This window comes from Falco naumanni, chromosome 8 (genome assembly GCF_017639655.2).
Source record: "Falco naumanni isolate bFalNau1 chromosome 8, bFalNau1.pat, whole genome shotgun sequence".
In the NCBI taxonomy this organism is placed as follows: domain Eukaryota; kingdom Metazoa; phylum Chordata; class Aves; order Falconiformes; family Falconidae; genus Falco; species Falco naumanni.
Window position 1 is genome coordinate 46,693,613 of NC_054061.1, and position 23,026 is coordinate 46,716,638.

The 23,026-nt window shown below is 54.5% G+C and overlaps 3 protein-coding genes across 3 annotated transcripts; all 3 read left to right on the forward strand.

Moving 5' to 3' along the window:
- Positions 1–476: 476 nt before the first annotated feature.
- On the forward strand, positions 477–3,079 carry HOXD10 (homeobox D10). Its single transcript, XM_040604666.1, has 2 exons — positions 477–1,218; positions 2,613–3,079. Exons 1-2 carry the CDS (start codon positions 477–479, stop codon positions 2,888–2,890), a joined length of 1,020 nt encoding a protein of 339 aa, XP_040460600.1. The 3' UTR covers positions 2,891–3,079.
- A 3,622-nt stretch (positions 3,080–6,701) lies between these two features.
- On the forward strand, positions 6,702–8,334 carry HOXD9 (homeobox D9). Its single transcript, XM_040604587.1, has 2 exons — positions 6,702–7,545; positions 7,987–8,334. Exons 1-2 carry the CDS (start codon positions 6,897–6,899, stop codon positions 8,226–8,228), a joined length of 891 nt encoding a protein of 296 aa, XP_040460521.1. The 5' UTR covers positions 6,702–6,896; the 3' UTR covers positions 8,229–8,334.
- A 4,693-nt stretch (positions 8,335–13,027) lies between these two features.
- HOXD8 (homeobox D8) lies at positions 13,028–15,063 on the forward strand. The gene is made up of 2 exons (XM_040604129.1): positions 13,028–13,725; positions 14,330–15,063. Exons 1-2 carry the CDS (start codon positions 13,185–13,187, stop codon positions 14,623–14,625), a joined length of 837 nt encoding a protein of 278 aa, XP_040460063.1. The 5' UTR covers positions 13,028–13,184; the 3' UTR covers positions 14,626–15,063.
- The last annotated feature ends 7,963 nt before the right edge of the window (positions 15,064–23,026 follow it).

Here is a 23,026-nt window from a genome sequence, read left to right on the forward strand (position 1 = left end):
CCTGATTCTCCTTAATACGCATTAATAAATCCCGCAACCTTTTGTCCCCGCACTTGTCAGGAGCGGGACTTTCACCGGAGCCATCGCGGGCGGGCACGTTCTTCCGCCCGCCGTGCCACGCGGGGGGTTCCGAGCCCGCGGAGGCTCCGCGGCGCGGCGGGGGGGGGGGCGCGGGGCGGCGCGGCGGGGCCCGGGCCCGGGCCGGCTGCCGCAGCGCGGGCGGCGGGCGCGGCGGGGCGGTGCGGTGCGGTGCCGGCGCGGCGGCCTAGGGGTCGCTGTTGACCGCGGCGGGGCGCGGCGGGGCGGCGCGGCGGGGCGCGTCAGCGGCGGGGCGGCGGGGCGCGGGGCGGCGGGCGCTGCCATTGGCCCGGCTGTCATGTGGTCGCGCGGAGGCATCCGCAATTACACGGGAATGTTTTCCTAGAGATGTCAGCCTACAAAGGACACAATCTCTCTTCCTCAAATTCCGCCCCAAAATGTCCTTTCCCAACAGCTCTCCTGCCGCTAATACTTTTTTAGTAGATTCTCTCATCAGTGCGTGCAGGAGTGACAGTTTCTACTCCAACAGCGCCAGCATGTATATGCCACCTAGCACAGACATTGGGACGTATGGGATGCAAACCTGTGGACTCCTTCCGTCTCTGGCTAAAAGAGAAGTTAATCACCAAAATATGGGTATGAATGTACATCCTTATATACCTCAAGTAGACACTTGGACAGACCCGAACAGATCTTGTCGAATAGAGCAACCTGTTACACAGCAGGTCCCCACTTGTTCCTTCACTACAAATATTAAAGAAGAAAGCAATTGCTGCATGTATTCCGATAAGAGATCCAAACTCATTTCTGCAGACGTCCCTTCCTACCAGAGGCTGGTGTCTGAATCATGCCCCATTGAGAACCCCGAGGTTCCCGTCCCAGGATATTTTAGACTGAGCCAGACCTACGCCACTGGGAAAACCCAAGAGTACAATAATAGCCCTGAAACGAGTTCAACTGTAATGTTACAGTTAAACCCTCGCGGCAGCTCCAAACCGCAGATATCTGCTCAACTTCAGCTGGAAAAGAAAATGAATGAAAACCCGAACAACCAAGACAGCACCGCTAAAGTCTCTCAAGTGGAAAGTCCCGAGCCCAAGTCCACGTTGCAAGACGAGCGGAGCTGCCTGCCCGAAGGCTCCGTGTCCAGCCCAGAAGTCCAGGAGAAGGAGAGTAAAGGTCTGTATTACCGAGTTTAAGCCGTGCCGTGGTGTAACTCCAACACGCCAGCACCATAAAGCACGCTCGAATATACTAACGAGCATCACAGCCATCACATTTAATGCTAAGGAGTATCGGGCTGCAGGTGCTGTGTCTCTGAAGATTTTGGCAGGCAAAAATGCTACACAAAAGGGTCCAAAGATTTTCTGTAGAGATCTGCCTCTGTCGTGCATGCAGACCGCCTCTGTGATGCGGGGAATATAGCCGTGTGCTCCTTAATGCGCTGCAGCAGCCAAAAGCAGCCCCATACCTCTAAAAAAGCAGGTCTGGAGGTTGTAAAATACGACCAGCTCAACTTTTCTCTCGTAATATTTCGCTGTTGTTTTTTTTTTTTTTCACTGAGCCTTACTGTGGTTTGAATTCATTTAAAGTTAATTACAAATCCTATTAAAATAGGTGAGGAATAGGTGCTACCAGGCTGGGTAAAGTTGGAAACAAATGCACAATGAAAGCAGCAGCCCGCTATCTGCCTGGTCCAAAGGTGGAATATTTCAGTGTGGTGCTTTAGATAACCTTGGATTGGTCTCCAAAAGTGCAACAGTATTTTGAAATGCGTTTGAAAGCTAAAGGTGGTGGTAATCTGATTTTATTTTCCCTTTAAAAGTGCACAAGAGCCTTCCTTTCGAACGGCGTGTGTCGAAGAATCCCAAAACGGGAAATTTTCTTCTATCAAAATGTACTTTGCAACCTCTAGGTCGATTTTTACCTTACGTGTGCATGGAGATTCTTTTTATGTGAATTATATTTAACAGCCCAGGTCTAGGTTGATGAGGAGCAGATTTCTTTCTGGTGGGGAAAAAAAAAAATCTAAAAGGAAAATGGGAAAAAAAAACCGAGGCAGAGGGTGTTAATTTCGTGTATGTCTTTTCGGTTGGGAAAACGTCTATGTCTGCTTCTAGGTGTGCTTGTGTAATTCAGCTGTTGGCTGGGGGGATGCTGCTTCAAAATACAGTGCGCGAGGGTATTTTGTAATTTGGATATTTTCGTAGCAAGTGTCGTGGGAGCCCGAGGCGGCCATGGTGAGGCTAGACCCGTTAAAATGTGGCCATGAGGCTGGTGGCAGGTTAAATATTGTTGAAATGCTAAACGACAGCTGAAAACTTGAGATTCCCTTTTGGAAGGGGCAGGAGTGCGGGGCGGCTGCAAGGCAGGGTGCCGTGTGGTGGGGACGGGCGAGCTCAGCCTGGCAGCAGGTCCCCTCTCTGTGCCCACACCTCACCCGAGCTGTGTTTAATGCCCACATCCACCATATCTGCCAGACACTGCAGAGGAGGGGTCATGGCCAAGGGTACACTCTAACAGCCTGAGGTATTTTTGATTTTTTTTTTCTTTTTCTTCTTTGATTTTGATAGAGGAAATCAAGTCTGATACTCCAACAAGCAATTGGCTAACTGCAAAGAGTGGCAGAAAGAAGAGGTGTCCTTATACTAAACACCAAACACTGGAATTAGAGAAAGAGTTCTTATTCAATATGTATCTCACTCGAGAGCGCCGTCTAGAGATCAGTAAGAGCGTAAACCTCACTGACAGGCAGGTCAAGATTTGGTTTCAAAACCGCAGAATGAAGCTCAAGAAGATGAGCAGGGAGAACCGAATCCGGGAACTGACCGCTAATCTGACCTTCTCTTAAACCCTAACCCCGGGGGGGGCACCAGTGAGAAATGGGCACAGCACCACCACTTGCTAAAGGCAGGAGAGACTCTGGCAAAACCCGGCATTTTCCAGTTTTGTTTTGGTTTTTTTTCTGATAGAATGTGACTCTTCGTCCTTCTTTTAGCGCTGCAAGTGAATATGTATTACTATGATGAGTATATATAAAACCTAGCACGTGTAATTTATTTTTGTTCTCATCGTAATGCAGGGTAACTATTATTGAATATTATCATTTGGTCTTAACTTATTGGAACTGTCGAACATCCAAGCAATGTGACTTTTTCATGTTTTTACTAACAAAATGGTATTTATGTGGGGCTGTTACACGGGCCATAACGTTTTGAGTACATTCAATACTTTAAGAAAAATGGGGGGGGGGGGGAGCGGACTTTGGGGGGCGGGGGGAAAGAGAAGCACATTATAATGTAACTATCCTCGCAAATGAACTTAGAGATTGTCCTTCGTAAAATGGAATATTTCCTTCTTCTCCATTGTAGACATTTCCTTGTGGTGCATATGTGGAATAGTAGTCGTTCAGCAGCAATATGTCCTTCTTGTGCATGTTCTGTTCGCATGTATAATGCAATAAACTCTGTAAACTACTGCGGTTCCTTTGGTTTTCTACAAATATTTATAGTAGGGATGCAGGTTGGTCTCCTGATCTTTCTCTATCAGCAGCTCTTTGGACTGATGTACCTCCTTTGCCATTTTCTGGTCTTTGTGTGTGTCTGCCTCGTTTGCTTTCCTTCTTTTCCCCTCTTTTTCTTTTTTTTTTTTTTTTCCCCTTCCCCTTCCTTTTTTTTAGGGGTGGGGTGGAGACTGCGGCGGGAAATGATGTAAACCTAATTCATTTATAATTGTGCCTGTAAACAAATGATTAATTGATAAAATGTTGTGTGATGTTCGCAGTCTGACAAACTGAATGAAAAAAAAAAAGAGAGAGAGAAAGGAAAAAAAAAAATAAAAACGTAGTAAAATATTATGACCTAAACTGGACATCCTCAACCAATCAACTCATAAATGGTAAGTGATAAAAAATCTTTCTACTACAAGCTGTCAGCAATATGTGTGTAATTTTGTTTGACGTTCATACGTTGATTCAAAAAATATCAGTCACTGCATGCTTACAATGTGTAGACTTTGATTTCGTGCCTTTACTCGCTTAAAAAAAAAAACATCATTCCAAATGCAAAGCCGGGTATAAGTTAATGTTAAGTAGTTCGGTTCTTGGTCAGCTCAAGAGCTTTCAGAAGATGGTGGATGGGAAAATGTTGCCTCAAACAGCTGGCAAGGTTGGCTTTTTTGAGCAGAAACGCTCCCAAGCGTGCTTACAAAAGTACACCAGCCTCCTCAGACCTACTTTTGTCACCCTGCACCGTTTCTGTTTGCTCAGAAATCGTTTTATTTCGCGCAATTCCATTTTAGTAGCACACATCCAGATAATGACGTTCACGACTCTTAACCCTTTCTGTACATAGCTGAAAAATGTTGTTAGCAGGGCTCTGTACTGGAGGTTGGGGAAGGGCGTGTGTTTGTGAGAGTGAGTGAGTGCCTGTGTGAGCAGAAATACTAAGCAGAACAGCAAATGGCTTGCAAATGAACATGACTCCAAATTGAAGTGCAAATACTTGGGCATACTTTCACCTTCAAACAGTACTGGAAAAATAGCGTGGCTACTGTTTGCGCTGGGAAACCAGCTTCATCACAATCAACGCCCATTCGTCCCCTAAGCATTTTCTAAATCAAGAAATTAAACGCAAGATAGTGCCAGTGTTGTCTGACTTGGTGACACTGATACTGCTCATATGCAGCTGGTGGCGTTGTATTTTGCTCTCTTGTCGCTGATATTTAATTTAAGCCAATACTTTCTCATGTGCACGTTTACTCGTAGGACAGAGGTGTATTTTCCTCAAACCAAAGCATCATCGTTTTGAAGCTGCAGGAGCCGCAAGCACGTAGGTATTTTGTGCTCGCTCTCCTTTCGAAAACAAACAACAAAACTGTGCTCGGAAAAAAACCCACCTCTTTAAATATCGCAATCATTTGAACCGTCTTTTATTTTCCTTTAAAGATACTCGCTACATCACCAAAGAAGTTTCAGCAGTGGGAAGTAATTAGCTGGCTCTATACCAAGTGTTTAACTTATATAAAAAAGGAGGCTTACTCTCATCTGCCTGCTTTATCAATTTATATCTGTGTGAAGCGAGGGGCAATTTTTCGCCATACCACAAACCCTACTTCTAGAGAAAAATATAACAGAAGTATGAAAACGCGAAGGAAAATGTTAGTGTGAGATGACAAAACAAATGTTTGGGGAAAAAAAAAAAAGACAAAGAAAAAAAAGGGAGAATTAAAAAGGAAGAAAACAACCTAAGAGAGTAATAAATCATTAAATAAACAGGAATTTCAGTCCCTTCCTCATAACGGCCCGCGAGTAGGAAGTGTTTTCTCAGTGCTGCAGTTCGTGCCCTCGGCGGGCTGTGCTGCGGGTCTCCACTAACTGTGTGCGTCTCCTCCAGATCCCGACACAGCCACCGTCCCTCGCTCGGGAGAGCAGGCGTGGGCAGAAGACCATGGGTAATCTAGTTTTCAATACTAACCGGGCACCGTTTCGCTCGGGGAAGGATAACTGGGCCGGGAGGGAGGGCAGGGAAGGGAAGGGAGGGAAAAGAAAGGAAAGCGGGCAAAAATCTCACGTAGGCATTGAACGTGGCCAGCGCGGCCCGGCCCGGCTCCCCTTAGCTAGGGGCGGAGGAGGCAGCTCTGCCGGGGAGCTGGGGCAGTGGCAGCCCCGCGCCCCTCCGGGGGCCAGAGCCCACCTGCCCGCCCGCCTGCCCGCCTGCCTGCCTGCCCTTCTGCCTGTGCGGCCCCTGCCCCTCGGCCGCGCGGCCTCCTCTGGGCAGCGTTTGCCCGCGTCCCCTCCCGGGCCGCGCTGGGCACCAAGAGGGGGGCTGTGCTGGAGCTGTGTAGCCCCCAAGTTTCGCAGATACAGGAGCATGTGTTCAGCCACACGCCAGTTGTGCTCGGAGACACAGGCTTTGCTGTTTCCATCCGTCCATTTTATTAGGGACACATTAATCTATAATCAAATACACCTCATAAAATTTTTATTGAAAGGCATAAAATCATTACAGAGGTCTTCCACCTGTTTTAAAACAACACAATGGGCATCTCTTTTAAAAAGTGTATCCTTTCCATGGAAACTTTCTGTCTGGGGGTGGGGGGAGCGGATAATAATACCCGCACATGCTCTGAAATATGGAAGTACCGCAATGTGCTTTTACTGTAACATTTTCCTGTTTTATGAGAAGTCGTTACAGTCCCAGCTTGCGATGGTTTGTTTTTACAGGCAAGAATCCCCCTTTCCCAGCGGGTTTCCTCAGCAGCTTGGAGTGTGATTAGCAAGCCAAGGCTGTTGGATTTATTTAAACACCCTGCCTCTCATTGATTAAGAAATGAATGGCAGAAATCACTCAAAGGAGGTGAAGAAATAGTCCGCGCCCGCCGCGGCCGTGGGCTGCCAGCGCGGCCACGCCCGCCGCGTCCCGGGCAGGCATGGCAGGCAGGGCAGGCAGGGCAGGCAGGCGGGCAGGGAGAGCGGGCAGCGAAGGCGGGCAGGGCAGGGGCGCAGGCAGGGCAGGCAGGCGGGCAGGGCAGGGCGGGCGGGCAAGCGGGCAGGCAGGGCAGGCGGGCAAGCGGGCAGGCAGGACAGGCAGGCGGGCTGGCGGCCCCTGCGCGGTCCGGGCGCACAGCCGGCGCGGCGCGCTGTGCGGGGCCGTTGTTGATGATGATTTTTTTTTTTTAATCACAGCAGCCCCAGTTTAGCGGATTGATTTACTCGCAGTATTGGTAAATATGATCACGTGGGCTCCGCAACCAATGGTTGAGGGTTGCAGTCTGCAAAATACTACGATTGTTCTCCGGGAGGGTATCATATACAGTTAACAGTGTAACCTTTTATATGACTAAGAGGGGAGCCTAAAATGTCGTCTAGTGGCACCATAAGTAACTATTATGTCGATTCTCTCATAGGCCATGAAAGCGAAGAAGTTTATGGGAGTAGATTCGTCCAGGGAGGTCACAGTGCGACCTCCAGGCCATCAGGTGTTGCAGAGAGTTCAGATTTTTCCTCTTGTAGCTTTGCACCAAAATCCACCGTGTTCTCCACCTCCTGGTCCGCGGTTCACCCTCAGCCGTCTGCGGCAATGACCGGGATCTACCACCCCTACATGCACCAGCCCCACTTAGGGGCAGCCGACGCCGGCCGCTACGTGCGCTCCTGGATTGAGCCCTTCCCGGGCTTCCCGGGCGGCGGCGGCGGCGGCGGCGGCAGCGGCGGCTCCGCGTCCAGCTCCGGCTCCTCCAACGGACGCCACTACGGGATAAAGCCGGAGACGGGAGCAGCCGCCTCCTCGTCTTCCTCCTCCTCCTCCTCCTCCTCCAAAAGGACTGAGTGCTCCTCGTCCCGGGAGTCCCAGGGGATCGGTGTGCCCGAATACACGTGCAGCTCCTTCCTCCAGGAGCCCCGGGAGAAGGCGGCTGCCGGCAGCTCCAAGGACCCCGCCGCCTGCAGCCACAACCCCAGCCCGAGCAGCGATCTGAAGGAGGAGAAACAGCAGCAACTTGACCCAAGTAAGTTAAAAAAAAAAAGGGGGGGGGGGGAGAGAGGGAGAGAGGCAGAGAGAGGGGGAGAAAGAAAGGAAGGAAGGAAGGAAGGAAGGAAGGAAGAAAGAAAGAAAGAAAGAAGGAAAGAAAGAAAAGAAAGAAAGAAATTGCCCCTTTGATTTATTGCCGAAACCTGTAAGGCTCGAATGTGCAAAACTGATAGTTTTACTAACCTATAAAAACGTCTAGACGCCTACCCCAGCGCAAGCAGCAACAAGCACCCATAAAAGACTCCACATAACCACCTACCATCAAGACATCATTTGTACAGTAAACAGACTGGGGCATTAAGGCTTTTATGATAATTCCTCCAAAGTTGTGAAAACAGTCCATCCTTCGTTAAATTAATTTAACGACCTTTCTCTCCCCCCACCGCCTCCCGTTCCCTCTATACCTCCCTTCTTCCAGATAACCCTGCAGCAAACTGGATCCACGCTCGTTCAACAAGGAAAAAGCGTTGTCCCTACACAAAGTATCAAACTCTGGAACTGGAAAAGGAATTTCTGTTTAACATGTACCTCACCCGAGACCGCCGTTATGAAGTAGCTAGGATTTTAAATCTCACAGAGAGACAGGTCAAAATCTGGTTTCAGAACAGAAGAATGAAAATGAAAAAGATGAACAAGGAGAAAGGCAATAAAGGAGACTAACGCTGGGGTACAAACGCAGTTGGGGAATATTGCTTTAGTTTTGAGTTTGGGGGTTTGGGGTTTTGTTTGGGGTTTGGGGTTTTGGTCGTTGGGGTTTGGGTTGTTTGATTTATTTTTTTTTTGTTGGTTTGGTTTTATTCTCCTCCTGCACCCTCAGCTCCCCCCCCCCCCCCCACGTTTCTCCTCCTCTCGCGCCCCCCCACCCCGGGAACTTTAAATCAATCTGGCCTTTTTTTTTTTTTTTTTTTTTTTTTTTTTTTTTAGATAGAAGTGAAACGTGGTCTATGTCAGGTATTTTGGGAAATTTTGTCTTGCTCGCCAACGTGTTTTGCAGAGTCGCTTCATCCCCCTCTCCTTCTTCCCAGACCGTTTGGTTGATGATATTGTGAGTGCACGTTAGCTTTGGGAACTCCATCCGATGTTAAATGTTTGACATGTTTCTTAAAAGTGATGTAGTCTAGATAGTTACTTTGACAAAATAAAGGTAAGGAAATGAATTATAATTACGGTAATAAAATATATATTAAATCACAGGCGCTTAAATCAATGGGGGTGCTGTGTTGTCCACGATTTACTAAGAGAAAACCTTTCCCAAAACCTCTGCTTTCTAGGTCTGCATTTCGCTCCTTTGCAATAGATGCCACAGTAAGGCCACGAGCTATTCCCCCCCCTTTAGAGCACTGTTAGGAGGTTGTCTCATCCCTGAAGCCGTTCGCAATAGGCCTAACGTCTGCCGGTCTCCCGGCTAGCTGGCGTCCCTGCCCCTGGTGACTGTTGTATTAATTAACCACCCCGTGTCTCGAACTACAGACCTGTTGTAATTGTTGTCAGTTATTACACAATAAAGTCTGCCGTGACCGAACGACAGCGCTGCGGTGAGAGGAGAAATCTGTGCGCCCCTCGCGATGCCCTCCGCGCCGCCCCCGCGCAAGCCCCCGCGCAGCCGCGCGCTGCCGGGCCGGGACCGCGGGGCAGCGGCACCTCCGACAGCCACAAAGGCCGGAGAGCCACGGCCCCCCGGCCTGACAGACGTTTGCTCTTGGAGGTCAGTGGCGCGGAGGCCGGCCTCGGCCGCGCCGTGTAGGTGCGCCCGCTGCCGTGCCGCTCCCCAGCGCCTCATCCACCAGCGCTCGCTGAGACATCAGCCATCTCCCGGGACAATTTAGGGAATATTTCCGCACCGGTCCTCCAGAGCCAATGAAGCAAAATTATGCCTATTGCTTAAACATTTTTCTTTTTCTTTTGTGTGCGTGTGTGACGGGGGGGGGGGGGGGGGGCGGGGGGGGGCGGGCGTTTTTAACCTCTGCGCTCTTAATCTGAAGGTTGGGAAGCTCGCGGGGGGGGACACGGCTGCTGCCAAACGTTCAGCTTTGTTGAGGAGAGCTCATTTAGCGACGCGTCTCATGCCTTCTGCATTTATAAACACACATGACTTTATCAAGATAATTGAGATGAAGTTCATTGTAAAAAATACTTTGTTTAAAGAGCAACCATTAAAATGAAGGACCCGTAAATATTTACGAGCAGTTCAGTTAATTCAAGATTAAGGGGAGAGCTGAGAGACCTGGTGTTTAATGCTTTTTACCTCTGAAGAAAAAAAAAAAGGGGGGGGGGGGGGGGGGGCAAAAGCATGCAGTGCCAGGAAAAGGTGTTGCATTGCTTCCCATCCATTGTCGAGAAGATACCTATAATTCTTTTAAAACAGGAAGAACCGTGGTATAATAAAACCATTGAGATGGCTAGACGTCTGGACCTAATGAGTTTACGATATGCTATGGCGCTTTTCTTTGAAACCACCTTATTTTGGTGTTTGTGTTTGTTAGAGGTGGGGGAAAGGCCAAAAAATGCAGACAAACTAGGTCTTAAAATCTTGGACTATAAATTTCAATATGTCAGCATTGGGACAAGGCAACAGTATCAAAAAAGACCCGAAGGTCACGGAACGGAGAGATTTTACAAAGTCCACTGATTTGTTGATATTTATTTTATTGGATATTCTACTGCAATGAATCCTACAATGTTATCCTCCATATTTTCGAAAATAACCATGGAGGAGGGTGGTCTATAACTAACAACATGTAAACAATATTATTGCCACACAACATTCTATTATGTTGATTCCAAGAGAGGCTCTGGTAAGACATTGTCACCAAGCCCACACCATCTCCTTTTAATATTTTATCTGACGCAGACTGACAGATTTTACCTTGTATATTTTCTCTTTTTTTCCCCCCCTTTGTTTACCTATTTCAAATATTGTGTGCGTTTATTTCAAAATGGCAGAAAGAAAACCAAACGTTTCGGACGACGACACGCAGTACTTCCACGGAAATTACTTTTAGTGTCAAACTGAACAATAATTTAATTCCTACCCGTTGGCTGTCTTAATATATGTTTGTACATATGCACAGTCGCGTGCACACGCACACGCATTATACCGAATAATTCACAGACATGTGTGATGAAGGGCGGGGGGGTGGGGGTGAACAAAGATTCTTCTTTACTTTCGTTTACATAAATCAAACCATAAATACATAAATGCACGGGCAAACAAAATAACATGTTCAAGACAAAAACGTGTAACTCTGGAACTACCACACATGGAGAATTCGTGGTGTAGTATGTAGGGAAACATGATCGAAAACGCGATAGCAGCGGTCTTCAAAGCTCAGGCGTCTTTCCTGGCTGCCATGTGTAAACGAGGCGCATTCTTTGTATGTAGTTAATTATAGCACTGGCAAAAAAATAAAAGAGGGTCACCGAAATGTGCTAAGAAAATGGCACTGTAAACTCCGATAGACACACAGACACACAGACACAAAAAAAAAAAAAAAAAAAAAAAAAGAGAGAGAGAGAGAGAGAAGAAAACCAACCCAAAAGCAGCTAGCAAAGGAAGTGCCGCTCGTCCCCGCGCGCCCCGCTGAGGAGTGCAGAGCCGCGTCGGTGTCCCGCAGCAGCCGTTTGGGTTTTTGGCGAAATCACCGTCCGGAGATGGGGCCGGGAGAGCCGCGGGTAGCGCGGGCAGCGCAGGCAGCGCTGGGAGCGCGGGGCGGGAGGGCGCTGTCTGCCGCCGCCGCCGCGCGCCGCCAGAGGGCGTTCGCGCTCCACTGTAGCGCCACCGCCCCGCCCCGCTCTCCGCGCATCGCTCCGCGCACCGCGCACCTCTATCCGCGCCCCCGGCCGGCAGGAACCGCGGTTTCGCTTATGGGTCCGCATCCCCACCCGTGTGGCAGTGCTGTCCCGTGGGACTGGCTCCCAGGGTGGACAAGTGTGAGGAGGGGCGGGGGGCTCGGGCGCAGATGCTTGGAGCAGCCGCTGCCCCTCCGCGCCCGTCTGCAGGGTGAGACGGTGTTTCTCTGCTGCTCCCCGCCTCCGTCTCCCCCCCCTTCCTCCCCGTCTGGCCTGGTCTCCTGCCTTCCCGCTGCTCTCCTGCGATGGGCTTTTGCTGCTGTCTGTCCTTGTGGCACCAAAAATCCCTGTGCCCCCCCCTGCCTGTCCCCGGGCTGCACGGGGGTCTCTGAGCCTCCGCCGCCTTCCCAAAGGCGTGTGGCCGGGGCCGCGGGACCCTGCCCGGGCCGGGGTGTCGCTGCAGGCCCAGGGCCCGGCCGGGCACTCATATGCGGGGCAGGCGGGCCGGTCACCTGGACAAAGTGAGTTAACTGGCACGGGGGCGGTGGTGGTGGGAGTGGGGTGTGATGGGGAAGGAGCCTGCGATGCTTTTTATGTAAGCACAAGTATTTTTTGTCAATTCACAACCAAACGGTCACACGTGGCTCTGGCGGGGCCCATATTATATTTCACCTACATTTTTCGTTTTTCTTCAGAATAGGGCCGGCTCGAGCTCCTGGGGGTGTCTGTCCGAAAGCTGGTTCCCACTGCAGGACGAGGCGCGGAAGACAGGACCGGAGACGGCGCCTCTCGGAGCGCGGGGAGCCACCAGGGTCCGCGCAGGAGGCCCGGCCGCGCTCCCCCGCGGGGGCGGCCGGCCCGAGGAGCCGCGGCAGCGCCGAGCCCTCTGGGCAGCGCCTTCCTTCCTTCCTCCCGGAGAACAGGGCTCGCTTATTTCGGACCGCGTCCCCGAGCGGTGCTAACCGCTCACCCACACATATTTCCCCCCCGCCCCCCGCCTCGGTAATGACGTCCACCAAGGGTGAAATGATGGAAAGTATATTCATAGGCATGATTTCCATTAAGTATCAATTAACCTGGAGCCTCAGCCATGCGTGCACGGCGTCAAGGGTAAATGTGCATCTCATTTCCCAGCGCTCTGCTCGTCTGCAAGGAAATGACCCGAAGGGCCCGCTGACACCGGGGCCCGGCCGCTCCACCCTGCCGCCCTGCAGACCCCCCAGCTGCCCTCGCCGACGCCCCCGGCTCCCTGCGCCGGGCACCGGCTCCTTCGGCGGCCCTCTGCCTTTCCCGGCCGGCGGCGCAGGCCGCGCTGCAGTGCTTAGCGGCGGCCCTGAGCCCCGGGAAGCGCGCCCGCGGTTATCGCGCGGGATCTGCGCGGCCGCCTCGCCCTGCGCAGCGGGGGCTTCGGCGGCTCCTGGCGAGCGCGCACCGGCGGGGGGAGCGGGGGCGCCGCGGTTGGGGTGGATCCGGGTAGGGCTGGGCCGGGTTTTTTTCTTGCCTGAGGAGCGGCACATGTAAACTGAAGCCAAAAGTCCCCCCTGAGCTCATGAGCGCGTGTGTGTGTGTGTGTGTGTGCGCGTGTGCGTGCGCGGGCTGCTGTGTGCCTAATAGGAAATAGTAAAAGCAGTGAGGCAGGTCATTTTGGGAGCGATTATAATCCAGTCCTGGTCACCACATACACGGAGAGCAGGAGCGGGGAGCGCACGGGCCAGCGGCGGCGGCGGCGGCATGAGCGCGGCGTAGAGGCACCAGCGGCGGCGGCGGCGGCGGGAGCAGCGCCCCGTGCCCGCGCCCGCGCCCCCGCCCGCCGCTGCCCCCTCCCCGATGAGCTCCTACTTTGTCAACCCGCTGTACTCCAAGTACAAGGCGGCGGCGGCGGCGGCGGCGGCGGCGGGGGAGCCCATCAATCCCCCGTACTACGACTGTCACTTCGCGCCCGAGGTGAGCGGCCGCCACGCCGCCGCCGCCGCCGCCGCTGCCGCCGCCCTGCTCTACGGGAACGGCGCGGCCACCGGCGGCTTCCCGCACTCCGCGCCCGCCGGGGCGGGGGGCGGCGGCGGCGCGGCCGCGGACTTTTACCACCCGGCCGGGGGGAGCCCCACGGCCGCCTACCAGCCGCCTCCTCCTCCCCCCGCCGCGCCTCCGCCTCCTGCCCCCTGCAGCGGGGTTACCTGTCACGGGGAGCCCGCTAAATTTTACGGATACGATAACTTACAGAGACAGCAGATTTTTACGACACAGCAAGAGGCCGAGCTGGTACAATATCCTGACTGTAAATCGTCCAGTGCTAATATTGGCGAGGAACCAGACCACTTAAATCAGAGCTCGTCTCCTGCTCAAATGTTTCCCTGGATGAGACCACAAGGTTGGACGCAGTCAAAAATTTGCTTCCATCTCACGTCTGAGTTTGAAACTTTCTTTTCCTCCTCCCGCTTCTTTCTCGCTGCCTCTCGCTCCCTGCCTCTGCCTCCCTCGCTCCCTGCCTCTCTCCCCGCGATTCCTATCACCGCGGTGGCTTGCGATAATAAAGCGATACAGTAAGCAAACAGAAACCTCTGCAGAGGGCGGCTGCCACCCCAAGGGTAGCCTTAGAGTCGCCTCTGGGACACATAGGCGCAGATGACACGCTTGCCCGGCTCCCGCCGCCACTGCCTGAGCGGGAAGGGTGCGGGGCCGGGGGGGGGGGGGGTGTTGGCGCTTAGCAGATGATCCAGCGACCCCGTAAACTCGGTCCCGCAAACCCCGATGAAGGGGGAGAGCGAGCTGAGGCTCTTCGTGCATCTGCTGTCGCTGTTTTTCCCGCACTCATGTGTAAAGCTTTAGACTCCTCCGTGCCCTCCACTTCCCCTGAGTTTCTGCGGGCCTTCTCTCGAGGGATTCCAGGGGGACCCGAGCCCTCGCTCCCTGCCTGCGCTTTGTTTTGAACGAGCACACCAACCTCCAAACCCCTGTGTTTTTCTTTTAAACAGCAGCGCCGGGTAGGAGGAGAGGAAGACAAACATACAGCCGATTCCAGACCCTAGAGCTGGAAAAGGAGTTCCTCTTTAACCCCTATCTGACCAGGAAGAGGAGGATCGAGGTGTCCCACGCACTAGGACTCACCGAGAGGCAGGTAAAGATCTGGTTTCAGAACAGAAGGATGAAATGGAAAAAAGAGAACAACAAGGACAAATTCCCCGCTTCCAGACAGGAGGGAAAGGAAGGGGATGCCAAAAAGGAAGCACATGATCTGGAAGAAGACAGAGCCGAAGGCCAGACGAATTAAATTTTGCCCTAAAAGCCTCTGTGAAAGGCTGTCAAAAATAACCAGCGCCACAGCCCGACATCTCGGCCCGTCTCCCCCCGTGTACGTGGTCCGGCCGTGGGACGACGGGTGACCCCGTCTTCCTCCGCTTGACATTTCTCTGCTTCGGGTGCTTCAGTTGTTTGTGGTTTTGTTTTGTTTTGGTTTGTTTATAACTGTACCCGGAACAATCTCTAGATTTAACAGTTAATTTTCTTCTTTTGCAAATTTGATACGGAGTTTGTAGCAATACATTTCTAACGATATATATAATTATATTTTTTTGCAATCTTAAATGACGGTGATTGCGGGAAACGACATAAAATTCCTAATAATAAATATCAATAAGCAAGACATCTAACAACGCTTTATTAATCAAGACAAGTGCACTTGTACTATTTTAATTCTTGTTCTTATATTGAATAAATTAAATAAATCTAATAAATTTGAAGAAAAGATCTTAGAAATATATTTAACCTTTTGCTATGATATTTGATTAAAATAAACCAAATTTATTCAAATATAAAATGTATCGGCAACCTGTTATCCTTTTTGCAATCCGCTTTTCCAGTAACCTTCAGAGCCTCTCCGCATCTGGAACAACTCTCCCCTGCGCCTTTACCCCGTCCTTCCTCCCAGGCTGGGTGCTTCCGTGGGGTCTGGGAACGGCACATCGGATACAAAGTCCGGGTTTCGCTCCTGCCGCCTGCGCACCGCGCCAGAGCCGCCAGCCACGGGCTCTGCGGGGCCGTGGCCGAAGCCGGCGGGGACGGCGGCCCCACCTGCGGACTGAGCCCGCACTGCGGCCCGGCCCTAGGAGCCCCCCTCGACGTGTGGCCTGGGCCCTGCCTTCGCTTTTTCCAGGCCTTTTACCCCGCGGAGCCGTAGGCTGCCAGCCCGACTAGGGGGAGACGGGCCCGGGGAGCACGCCGGGCCCACGCCGGCCCCGAGGGTTGCTCTCGGCCGGTGCGGGGCTTCGAGCCCCGCCACGCAAACCGGGCCTAGCCTCCCCCGCGGATGGTGGACGAGCAGACGAATGCAAAGCTTTTGTGGCCTGGCGCGGGGGGTTCTCAGGAGCCGTAGCGGTCAGCGGTGCGAAACCACGCGTAAACGGAGAGCAGGGTACTTTGTCCCGTAAATACGACCGTGCGGCTGGGGTGCGTTTCCCAGCGGAGGCCGCTGCCGGCAAGGGCAGAGCCTGCTGCGCAGCTCCCCGCAGCCACGGGGAGAGAAGTCCTCTCCCATCAGTAAAACGGTTTAATTTATCTCCCCCTCTCCCCTCCCTCCCCTGACTCCCGCTCCGCAGCGGGGTCCCGCAGACCGCGGTATTTCAGAGGACAGCCGAGAGCGGTCCTTTTTAGGAGCAGCAGGCAGAGGGCTGAGGTATGAGGTATAAACCCCTATCAAGATTTCTGCGTCATTTTTTCCCCACCGCCTCACGCCTCCGTGAGTGATGGTTCCGCGAAGGGAACCGCAGGGACGCGCCGGTCACTGCGACAAACACGACAAATTTATACTATCAGTCCAAGAAAGGAGCGTGCTCCCGGGGGAGCAGGGGCCGAGCCGGGGCCCCGCTCGGGAACTCGCATCCAGGGGCTGGGGAGGTGCCGGCCCGCCCGACGCCGGGGCCCTTCTCCCGCACCCACCGCCCCCCTCCCGGGAACGGCCCCGGTACGGTGGGAATCGCCGTCCCCGGGGTCGGGATTTGTGCTACGGATTTGTTCATTTCGTTTCCCTTCCTCTTCCCCCCTCCCCGCCGCCGAGGCCGGCACGCTTCCACTCCTGCAAAGCGCCAGCTCTAGAGGGAGGCACTAGCAAGCGGAGCTATTGTTCTCGGTTTATTTTAATCGCGTAGTTGGTTAAAGGTTGTAAATGAGAGGAAACTGCAGCAAAGCGGCGAAGTAAACATTTTGCTGCATGGATTTGCATAAATACACCGGTAGCCCTAGTGTACAGGAAGGATGTGCGCGTTTAAGGAAACCCAGTCGCCTGACGCGTAAAACAACCTCGGTTTTCGAAATATAATCCCCGTTGCCAGTGGCACCGGCATGCTGGGTCTCCGGCCACGGAAAAAAAAACTCTTTACGCTGCTGCGCTTGCGGCTGAGGCTGGGTGCAGCGGGGTCGCGGCGGGCCCTGCGCGGGTAAAGCCGCGCTGCTGCCATTCGCTGCAAGCCCGGGCTGCCGGTGGAGACCTTCACATCCGAGCGGAGCATTTTCTAGGCTAGTATTTATCCGGGAAAGAGCTGCTGCCGCAGTTGTTTTTAATTTCCAGACAAAGAGAATAAAATTAAAATATTCCTGAAGAAGTTTCCGTTAACGTCGCTCTCCCTAGGCCGACTGGGAACGCAGCCACGGAGGCAAAACCCTACTCCCTTCTGCGCACATCATTTGCGGAGGCCTAGTGGCGACTGGGATCGTCCCTGTCTTATCTATAAAGAAAAGCAAAAAATTGCTGAAGTTGTTAACGTATTTCGCCCCCCGTAGCCTGGCAGCTAAATCTCTCCCTCCTTCACACTTGGAGTCTTGCTAAGAAAAAGAAAAGCGAGCCAGAAATTGGCGCTGGCGGTCAGTAAGCACCCAGTAAAACCGAGCCATCGAGCGCCGGGTCAGGCAGTGGTATTTTGGCAGGGAAAAGCCCTAACTGCCGCCTGCGACAACGGCAGCACGGAGGTACCGCGCCTTCGGTTGCCGCGGAACATTTCTGTTCCTACGTCAAGCGGCTCTGCGCGGCCGTGGGTGCTCCAGGGTCGCCGCGAAGGGTGCCGGCGGGACCGAGGGACACAGTGCACGGGTGTGATATTCACGGTTGTGCAACCAGCTGAAGCAGCATGTTTAAAAGATCCTACACCTTTAGGAGTGTTTACGTTTGTTAGCTCTGTTTTAGAGGCAGGTACGGTCAACGGGGAGGGCACTGGCTATTCCCCGAAACAAAAACCGAGCAAGAAACACCCACAGTACTCCGGTCTCCGTGCCGAGCATTCCCTGGGGACACCGGGCCGGTTTTAGTCTTTTCGAGTATTTTCTAAGAATCGCATTTTCCCTGTTGGTGCCCCAGGTCCGAGCGCCCCCGGGAAGGTTTTGTCGGGGGCAGAAGCCACCCCGCCCGGGGGGCGCTGCGGGCAGCCGGGGTGCGATGCCAGCGCCCGACGCAACCTGTGGGAACGGCACACTCCGGGGTGGGAAAGCAGCTCGGACTATTTTTAGGTCGTCGTCGGCTTCAGTAGTGGGCGCTAAAGCCAGCGTGGTTTCTTTTAGGGCCCGGCGGAGCAGGGGGGTGGGATGCGCGTAAAGCCCCCTTTCGTTGGGGCAAGACGCGGACCCAGAGCCACAGCGCGGTTCCCCCCTTTGAGCGGCCCCGCGGCCGCTGCGCGGGAGCTGGCCAGCGCTCCGCTCCCCGCGCGGATCTCCCGCACCCCGGCCGTGCCCGCGGGGCCCTGACACCGCGCCCTGGGCGCGCAGGCCGCGGGCAGGCGGGACCGAGGGCTCCGTAAAAGCGCAGCGCGCAGGCGAAAGAAACATGGCGCTGGGAAGCAGTATGTGCAAAATCCGCAAGGAATTGCAGTAAATTCCTTTTTGTTTGAAGAAAATTTACAACTTGGTAATAGACCTTTTTATGACCTATTTGGGCTCGTCATTGGCTGCGGCTGGTCATGTGCAGGCAGCGAGCGCTTTCATGGCCTTTTCCTGATTTCCCTGGCGAATTTCCCTCCGCATTCTGCCTTCAGAGAGCCTCAGCCCCTCTTTTTCTAACCTTTGTCTAGGCTGAGGTGTATGGCAGTCGCCCTCATGTTTGTGTCCCGCGCCCCGAAACCCGCGGCGAGTCCCGCCGCCGCCGCGCTGACACTTCCCCGGCCCCGCGACGCCTCGTCTCCCGCGCCCGCGGGGGGATGCGCGGAGTCCCGCGCCCGCCCCCGCGCCGACTCCAGCCCCCCGCTCCGCCGCCGCCGCTTGTTGCCCCTGCTGCCGCTATCTCCTCCGGCACACGGATTGCTACGCGGGTGTAAAATGGATTACAGCGACCTTCCCGGGCTCCTCCGCATGCGGGCAGTGCCGCGAACCGGTAAGCACTCGGCTCCCCTCGGGCTGGCCGCCGGTACTCCGCGCCCGCGCACCGTCCCGCACCACTCCTGTCCTCCTGCCCCGCTTGGTCACCTGTCCCTCTCCGCCCCTTGGTCTTGCTGTTACCATTGCTGTTATTATGATTGTTACTGTTGTTGCTGTTATTGCTATTGTAATTATCGTGTTGTTATTGTTAATAATAGTTGTGGGCATGCCGCGGGGTTCGTGCAGCTGTTGCGCGGTCTGGAGCGGAAAAGGCGCTGCGGGCCGCGATGGCGCGGTGACCCGCCACCCTCCGCGGCAAGGGGCAGAAGGCTGGGACGCAGTGCGAGTCGGCAAGCACCTCTCCTGCCGCGGGGTTTCTTCCAATAAAAGGTTGATTGGGTTTTTTTTGATCGGGGTGGGGGAGATACTTTTCCCCCTGACAGTCTGAAGGGCGGTGTGGTGGTGCTGTGGTTTGTTTTCCCCAAGGCGGAAGGGCGGTCGAGTAACTTTAAAGCTTAACAGGTGTTTTCGCAGGAGAATGGGGGTCAGTGCTCCCGCGGGGGCGGAGGGCGCGAGGCGGCCCCGCCGAGCCGGTCGGGCCGGGGGCTGTGCCCGGGGCCAGCCCCGGGAGCCCCCGCCCGCCCCGCCGGGCCGGTTCAGCACATCGTTCCCCACGGTGCAGGGCATGAGCTAGGGCTGCGGCTCCGAGCGGGAGGCGCCCGGGCCGGGCCGGCAGCGCGGGGGCGGGCTTCGCGGAGCCACGGCCGGGAGCGCATCCCCGCAGCACGGCTGCTTAGCCACGTGGGAATCACGGGGAGCTAAACGGGAGACGAGTTCTCGAAAAAATACTCAAATCCGGGTTTATTTTGAATTATGTAGAGGAGATAGAACAGTCACGCAAACTGTGTCTGCATTACCTATCTATGTATACATATCAGTATACACATTACCTATATATGTGTATATACGTATCTACACTTCTGCTTCTCTCTGGAGAACATCAATTCTTTCGAGGTACATTATTTTGAACATATATATTTTACATATCTCCTCTTCATTTTCAAAATGTTAATGCACAGCAGAAAACCCGCTGGCTGGTTTTTTGTAGTGTTTACATCGTTGGACAGTAATGGAAATGCGCTGTGCACTGCAGGAATTTACCGAGTCGCCATTTGCCTCGAAAGCAGCCAGTTATTTAACGTAAAAGCAAATGCCTGATTAAACCATGCCCAGTAAGGGTGGAAAGGTATGGGTCGTGCCCCAGGTACGTATCTTGGAGCCGCAGAAGAAATTCTTCTTCAATCCATGCCCGAGCAGCTCCCCAGCTGCTGAGCCCGAGCCCCGCTGCGGTAAGCGACAGGGTGCCTTTCCCTCATGCTTGGGCTGTTTGCACTAGCCGACCGCCCTGCGCTGCAGAAGGTCTTGGGGATTATATGGGAGGAATCGTTTTCAACATAGGCAACAGCCTTCAAGAGTAACTTGGAAAGTACGTATTGCGTTAGGTTTCACTCTCAGAATCCCTCCTAGGTGACACAGTAATTATAGCTGCCTGGCTATAAATCTCTCCAAAAACTTCGAAAAATCTCTTCTTTGAGCTGTTTTGAAATTATTCGTAGCCTGGGGGGGGGGGGGGGGGGGGGGGGGAAGAAGAAGAAAACAAAAGCAGGATGTTCTAACGAATTCTAATGTGCATGTGTGTGTCTGCGGGTCCATATGCTGACGCATACGGATACACATATGCATTTATGATCCCACTGGTTTATGTGGGAGTTCGGCTTTTTTCCCTCCTAACCGGCTTCCTTCCTTCCTTGCTTTTGCTCTTTTTCTTGGGTATTTTTTTCTTTTCCTTTCATTACTTTCATTAACATTGAAGCTCACATAGGTATGTGTATGCTCTTAAATATACCTATATGTTTGTAAGTATTCATAACAAACTCTGTATGTGTGTGTATATATATATGGCACATAAGAAGACTGCATTTTTATATATATTTATACACCTACATAACGTGGGCGCCTGTATGAGCATAGAAGTGTTGGTGTGCTGTAATTTTTGATTTTTGGAATACAGAATTCACATTCACATTTCTCACACCTGCTTCGTTTCCCGAGGTGTTCGACAGAATTTATGACTCATCTTTTTTTTTTTTTTTTTTTTTTTTTTTTTTTTTTTTTTTAAAGGAAACAGACGATCCCTAGCCCGCACTTTGCTGACGCACGGGCAGTAAAAGAACACCACCACAAAACACCCGGCAGGAAACGGCAGCCTGCGCTCCCTGGCAGTGCCCAGGTACCGCTGGCGCCGGCTGCCATTTGGGAAGTCATGCTGGGCTCCCGCTTGGCTGCTGCAAGTTGCCTGGGGGAGACGTGCACCCTCTGCTCCCCGAGTCTGGCAGGGGTCTGGTGCAAGGAGGGGAATGCGATGTGAACTGCGGACCTGGGAAACCCGATAAGACTAAGCAAAGACAAACAGTTGGTTTTGCGCTCTTAAGAACCGCAAATCCCGCCGATTCGTTTATTTCCCAATAATGTTTCCCTTTCTCCAAACAAATATAATTCTCACGGGGTGTTTTATGAGCGCTTGGGGCAGAAAAAAATCCGAACAAAGACAGTATTTCACCCCTCGGTTGGCAGGCAGCTGTTAAAGGTATTTACGGCTCTACTGCAGTGCGGCACTCAATGCTGCTGGAGCGGGAGAGGAAAAAACAGGAAGCGAAAGGAAAAGATGAGGCACAATAAACATTGCAGCAGGTCGCGGGGGGCCGGGCGGGGCGCGGAGGAAGGGTCTCTGCTAAAGACAAGGGGCAATAAAGTGCATTGAGCGGCAGCAGGCTCTGCCCAAACCCAGCGCTCCCTTTCCATCACCCGCGGGGGAGGGGACGGCGAGAGCGGGGCAGGCAGCCCGCAGCGCCCACCCAGCGCCCCATGCCAGGGGCGACCCGAGCTGGACCCCGTGAGGGGGCGGGGGGCGGCGGGGCCAGCCCAGCCGCCCGCTCGGCCCCGCCGTCGAGGCCCCGCTCCGCCGCCTCTGCCCGCGGGTGGGCGCCCGCTGCGACATCCCGGCCCAGGGTCACCTGCCCGCGGCTCCCCGCCTCGGGGCGGCCGGGCTGGGGCGCGGAGCGGCCGCCGGGGGCGCGGCAGGCCCTGGCCGCCGTCGCCAGCCATTTTGTCTCCACGGCCTCTTCCAGGAGAAGGCGCTGTAGGACAAGCCTGGCCGCTCTCCCCGCCTGGCCGAGGGGCCCGCCGCCCCCCGCCGCCCGCCGCCGACCCCCCCGCGCCCCGGACCCCTCCGCCGCCCGCCTGCCCACGGGAGAGACCCGCCGGCGGACGGGGGGCACGGGGGGGGGGGGTCGCCATCCTTCTCGGGCGTCTCCGGAGCCCTCCCCAGCTGTGCCCCAGCTGTGCACGGCCTCCCGCGCTGCGGCTCCCGCCCGCCGCGGGTGCACGGGCCGTTGCGCGCCCCCGTGCGCGCCCCTCCTCGTTCCCTGCCTTCCCCACGGTGCCTACGGGGCTCACCTCGGGTGTCTCGCCGCCCTCCCGGTCACCGGCCCGCCCTTTGATGTGGGGCATTCACTGCTTCCTTCCCTGCCCCTTTGATGTGGGTGCCAGAGCACCGTGGAGGCCCGCACCCTTCTCCCCGCCGGCTCCCCTCGTCCGGGCAGAGTCCCCGGCCTCCGCACATTCCCTCTGCCCCCTGCAAGTCGGGGCCCGGCAGATCTCCCTGCCTGCGTCTCACCTGTTGCCTCCAGGCTTCATCTTCCCCAGCCGTGCCCGGACATGACCCTGGCGGCCCCCGGCCCCCCGGGCCGTGCCTGCCCCAGCTAGACGCTCCCACGGCCCCCGGCCTCCCCTCCCTGCCCTGCACTCCTCGCCCTCTTCCCCCGCGGACCCGGGGTGCCGCCGCCGCTGCCCCCGTTTGATGTCGAGGCGCGGCTCGCCGCCGCCCTGCCCGCTCCGGGTCTCTGCTGCCGCCGGATCTGCCTGCAGGCACGGGGTGCTGGGGGCAGGGGCCTTTGCATGCCCACATCCTGCTCGGCGAGGGCATGGGCGGTGGGGTGACTGCTGAAATGTCGGGGTTGTGATAAAAGCAGAGAGGGCTAATGCGTTTGACACTATCAAGGCGCTCCGTAGGTCTTCAAAGTCAGAGATGGAGCCTGTCATTTTCTGGCGGTGTGGTCCTCGGGGCAGGAGGCTGGTCGTCATGTCTGTCAAGTAGTATCGAGACCGATGGTGATTTACACATGCGATTCAATTTCCCCAAGCCTTTTATCGCAACAATTACCAGAGGGAAACCAATTGTTACTGGGTTACTTCATTCCACATCTTATCCAGCTCCA

Bases quoted from the DNA above. Each gene is read 5' to 3' on its own strand.
- HOXD10 (XM_040604666.1), top strand. From the start codon at position 477: ATGTCCTTTCCCAACAGCTCTCCTGCCGCTAATACTTTTTTAGTAGAT. The intron at 1,219-2,612 runs GTCTGTATTACC...TGATTTTGATAG, and splicing joins CCAGGAGAAGGAGAGTAAAG to AGGAAATCAAGTCTGATACT.
- HOXD9 (XM_040604587.1), top strand. From the start codon at position 6,897: ATGTCGTCTAGTGGCACCATAAGTAACTATTATGTCGATTCTCTCATA. The intron at 7,546-7,986 runs GTAAGTTAAAAA...CCCTTCTTCCAG, and splicing joins ACAGCAGCAACTTGACCCAA to ATAACCCTGCAGCAAACTGG.
- HOXD8 (XM_040604129.1), top strand. From the start codon at position 13,185: ATGAGCTCCTACTTTGTCAACCCGCTGTACTCCAAGTACAAGGCGGCG. The intron at 13,726-14,329 runs GTTGGACGCAGT...TCTTTTAAACAG, and splicing joins TCCCTGGATGAGACCACAAG to CAGCGCCGGGTAGGAGGAGA.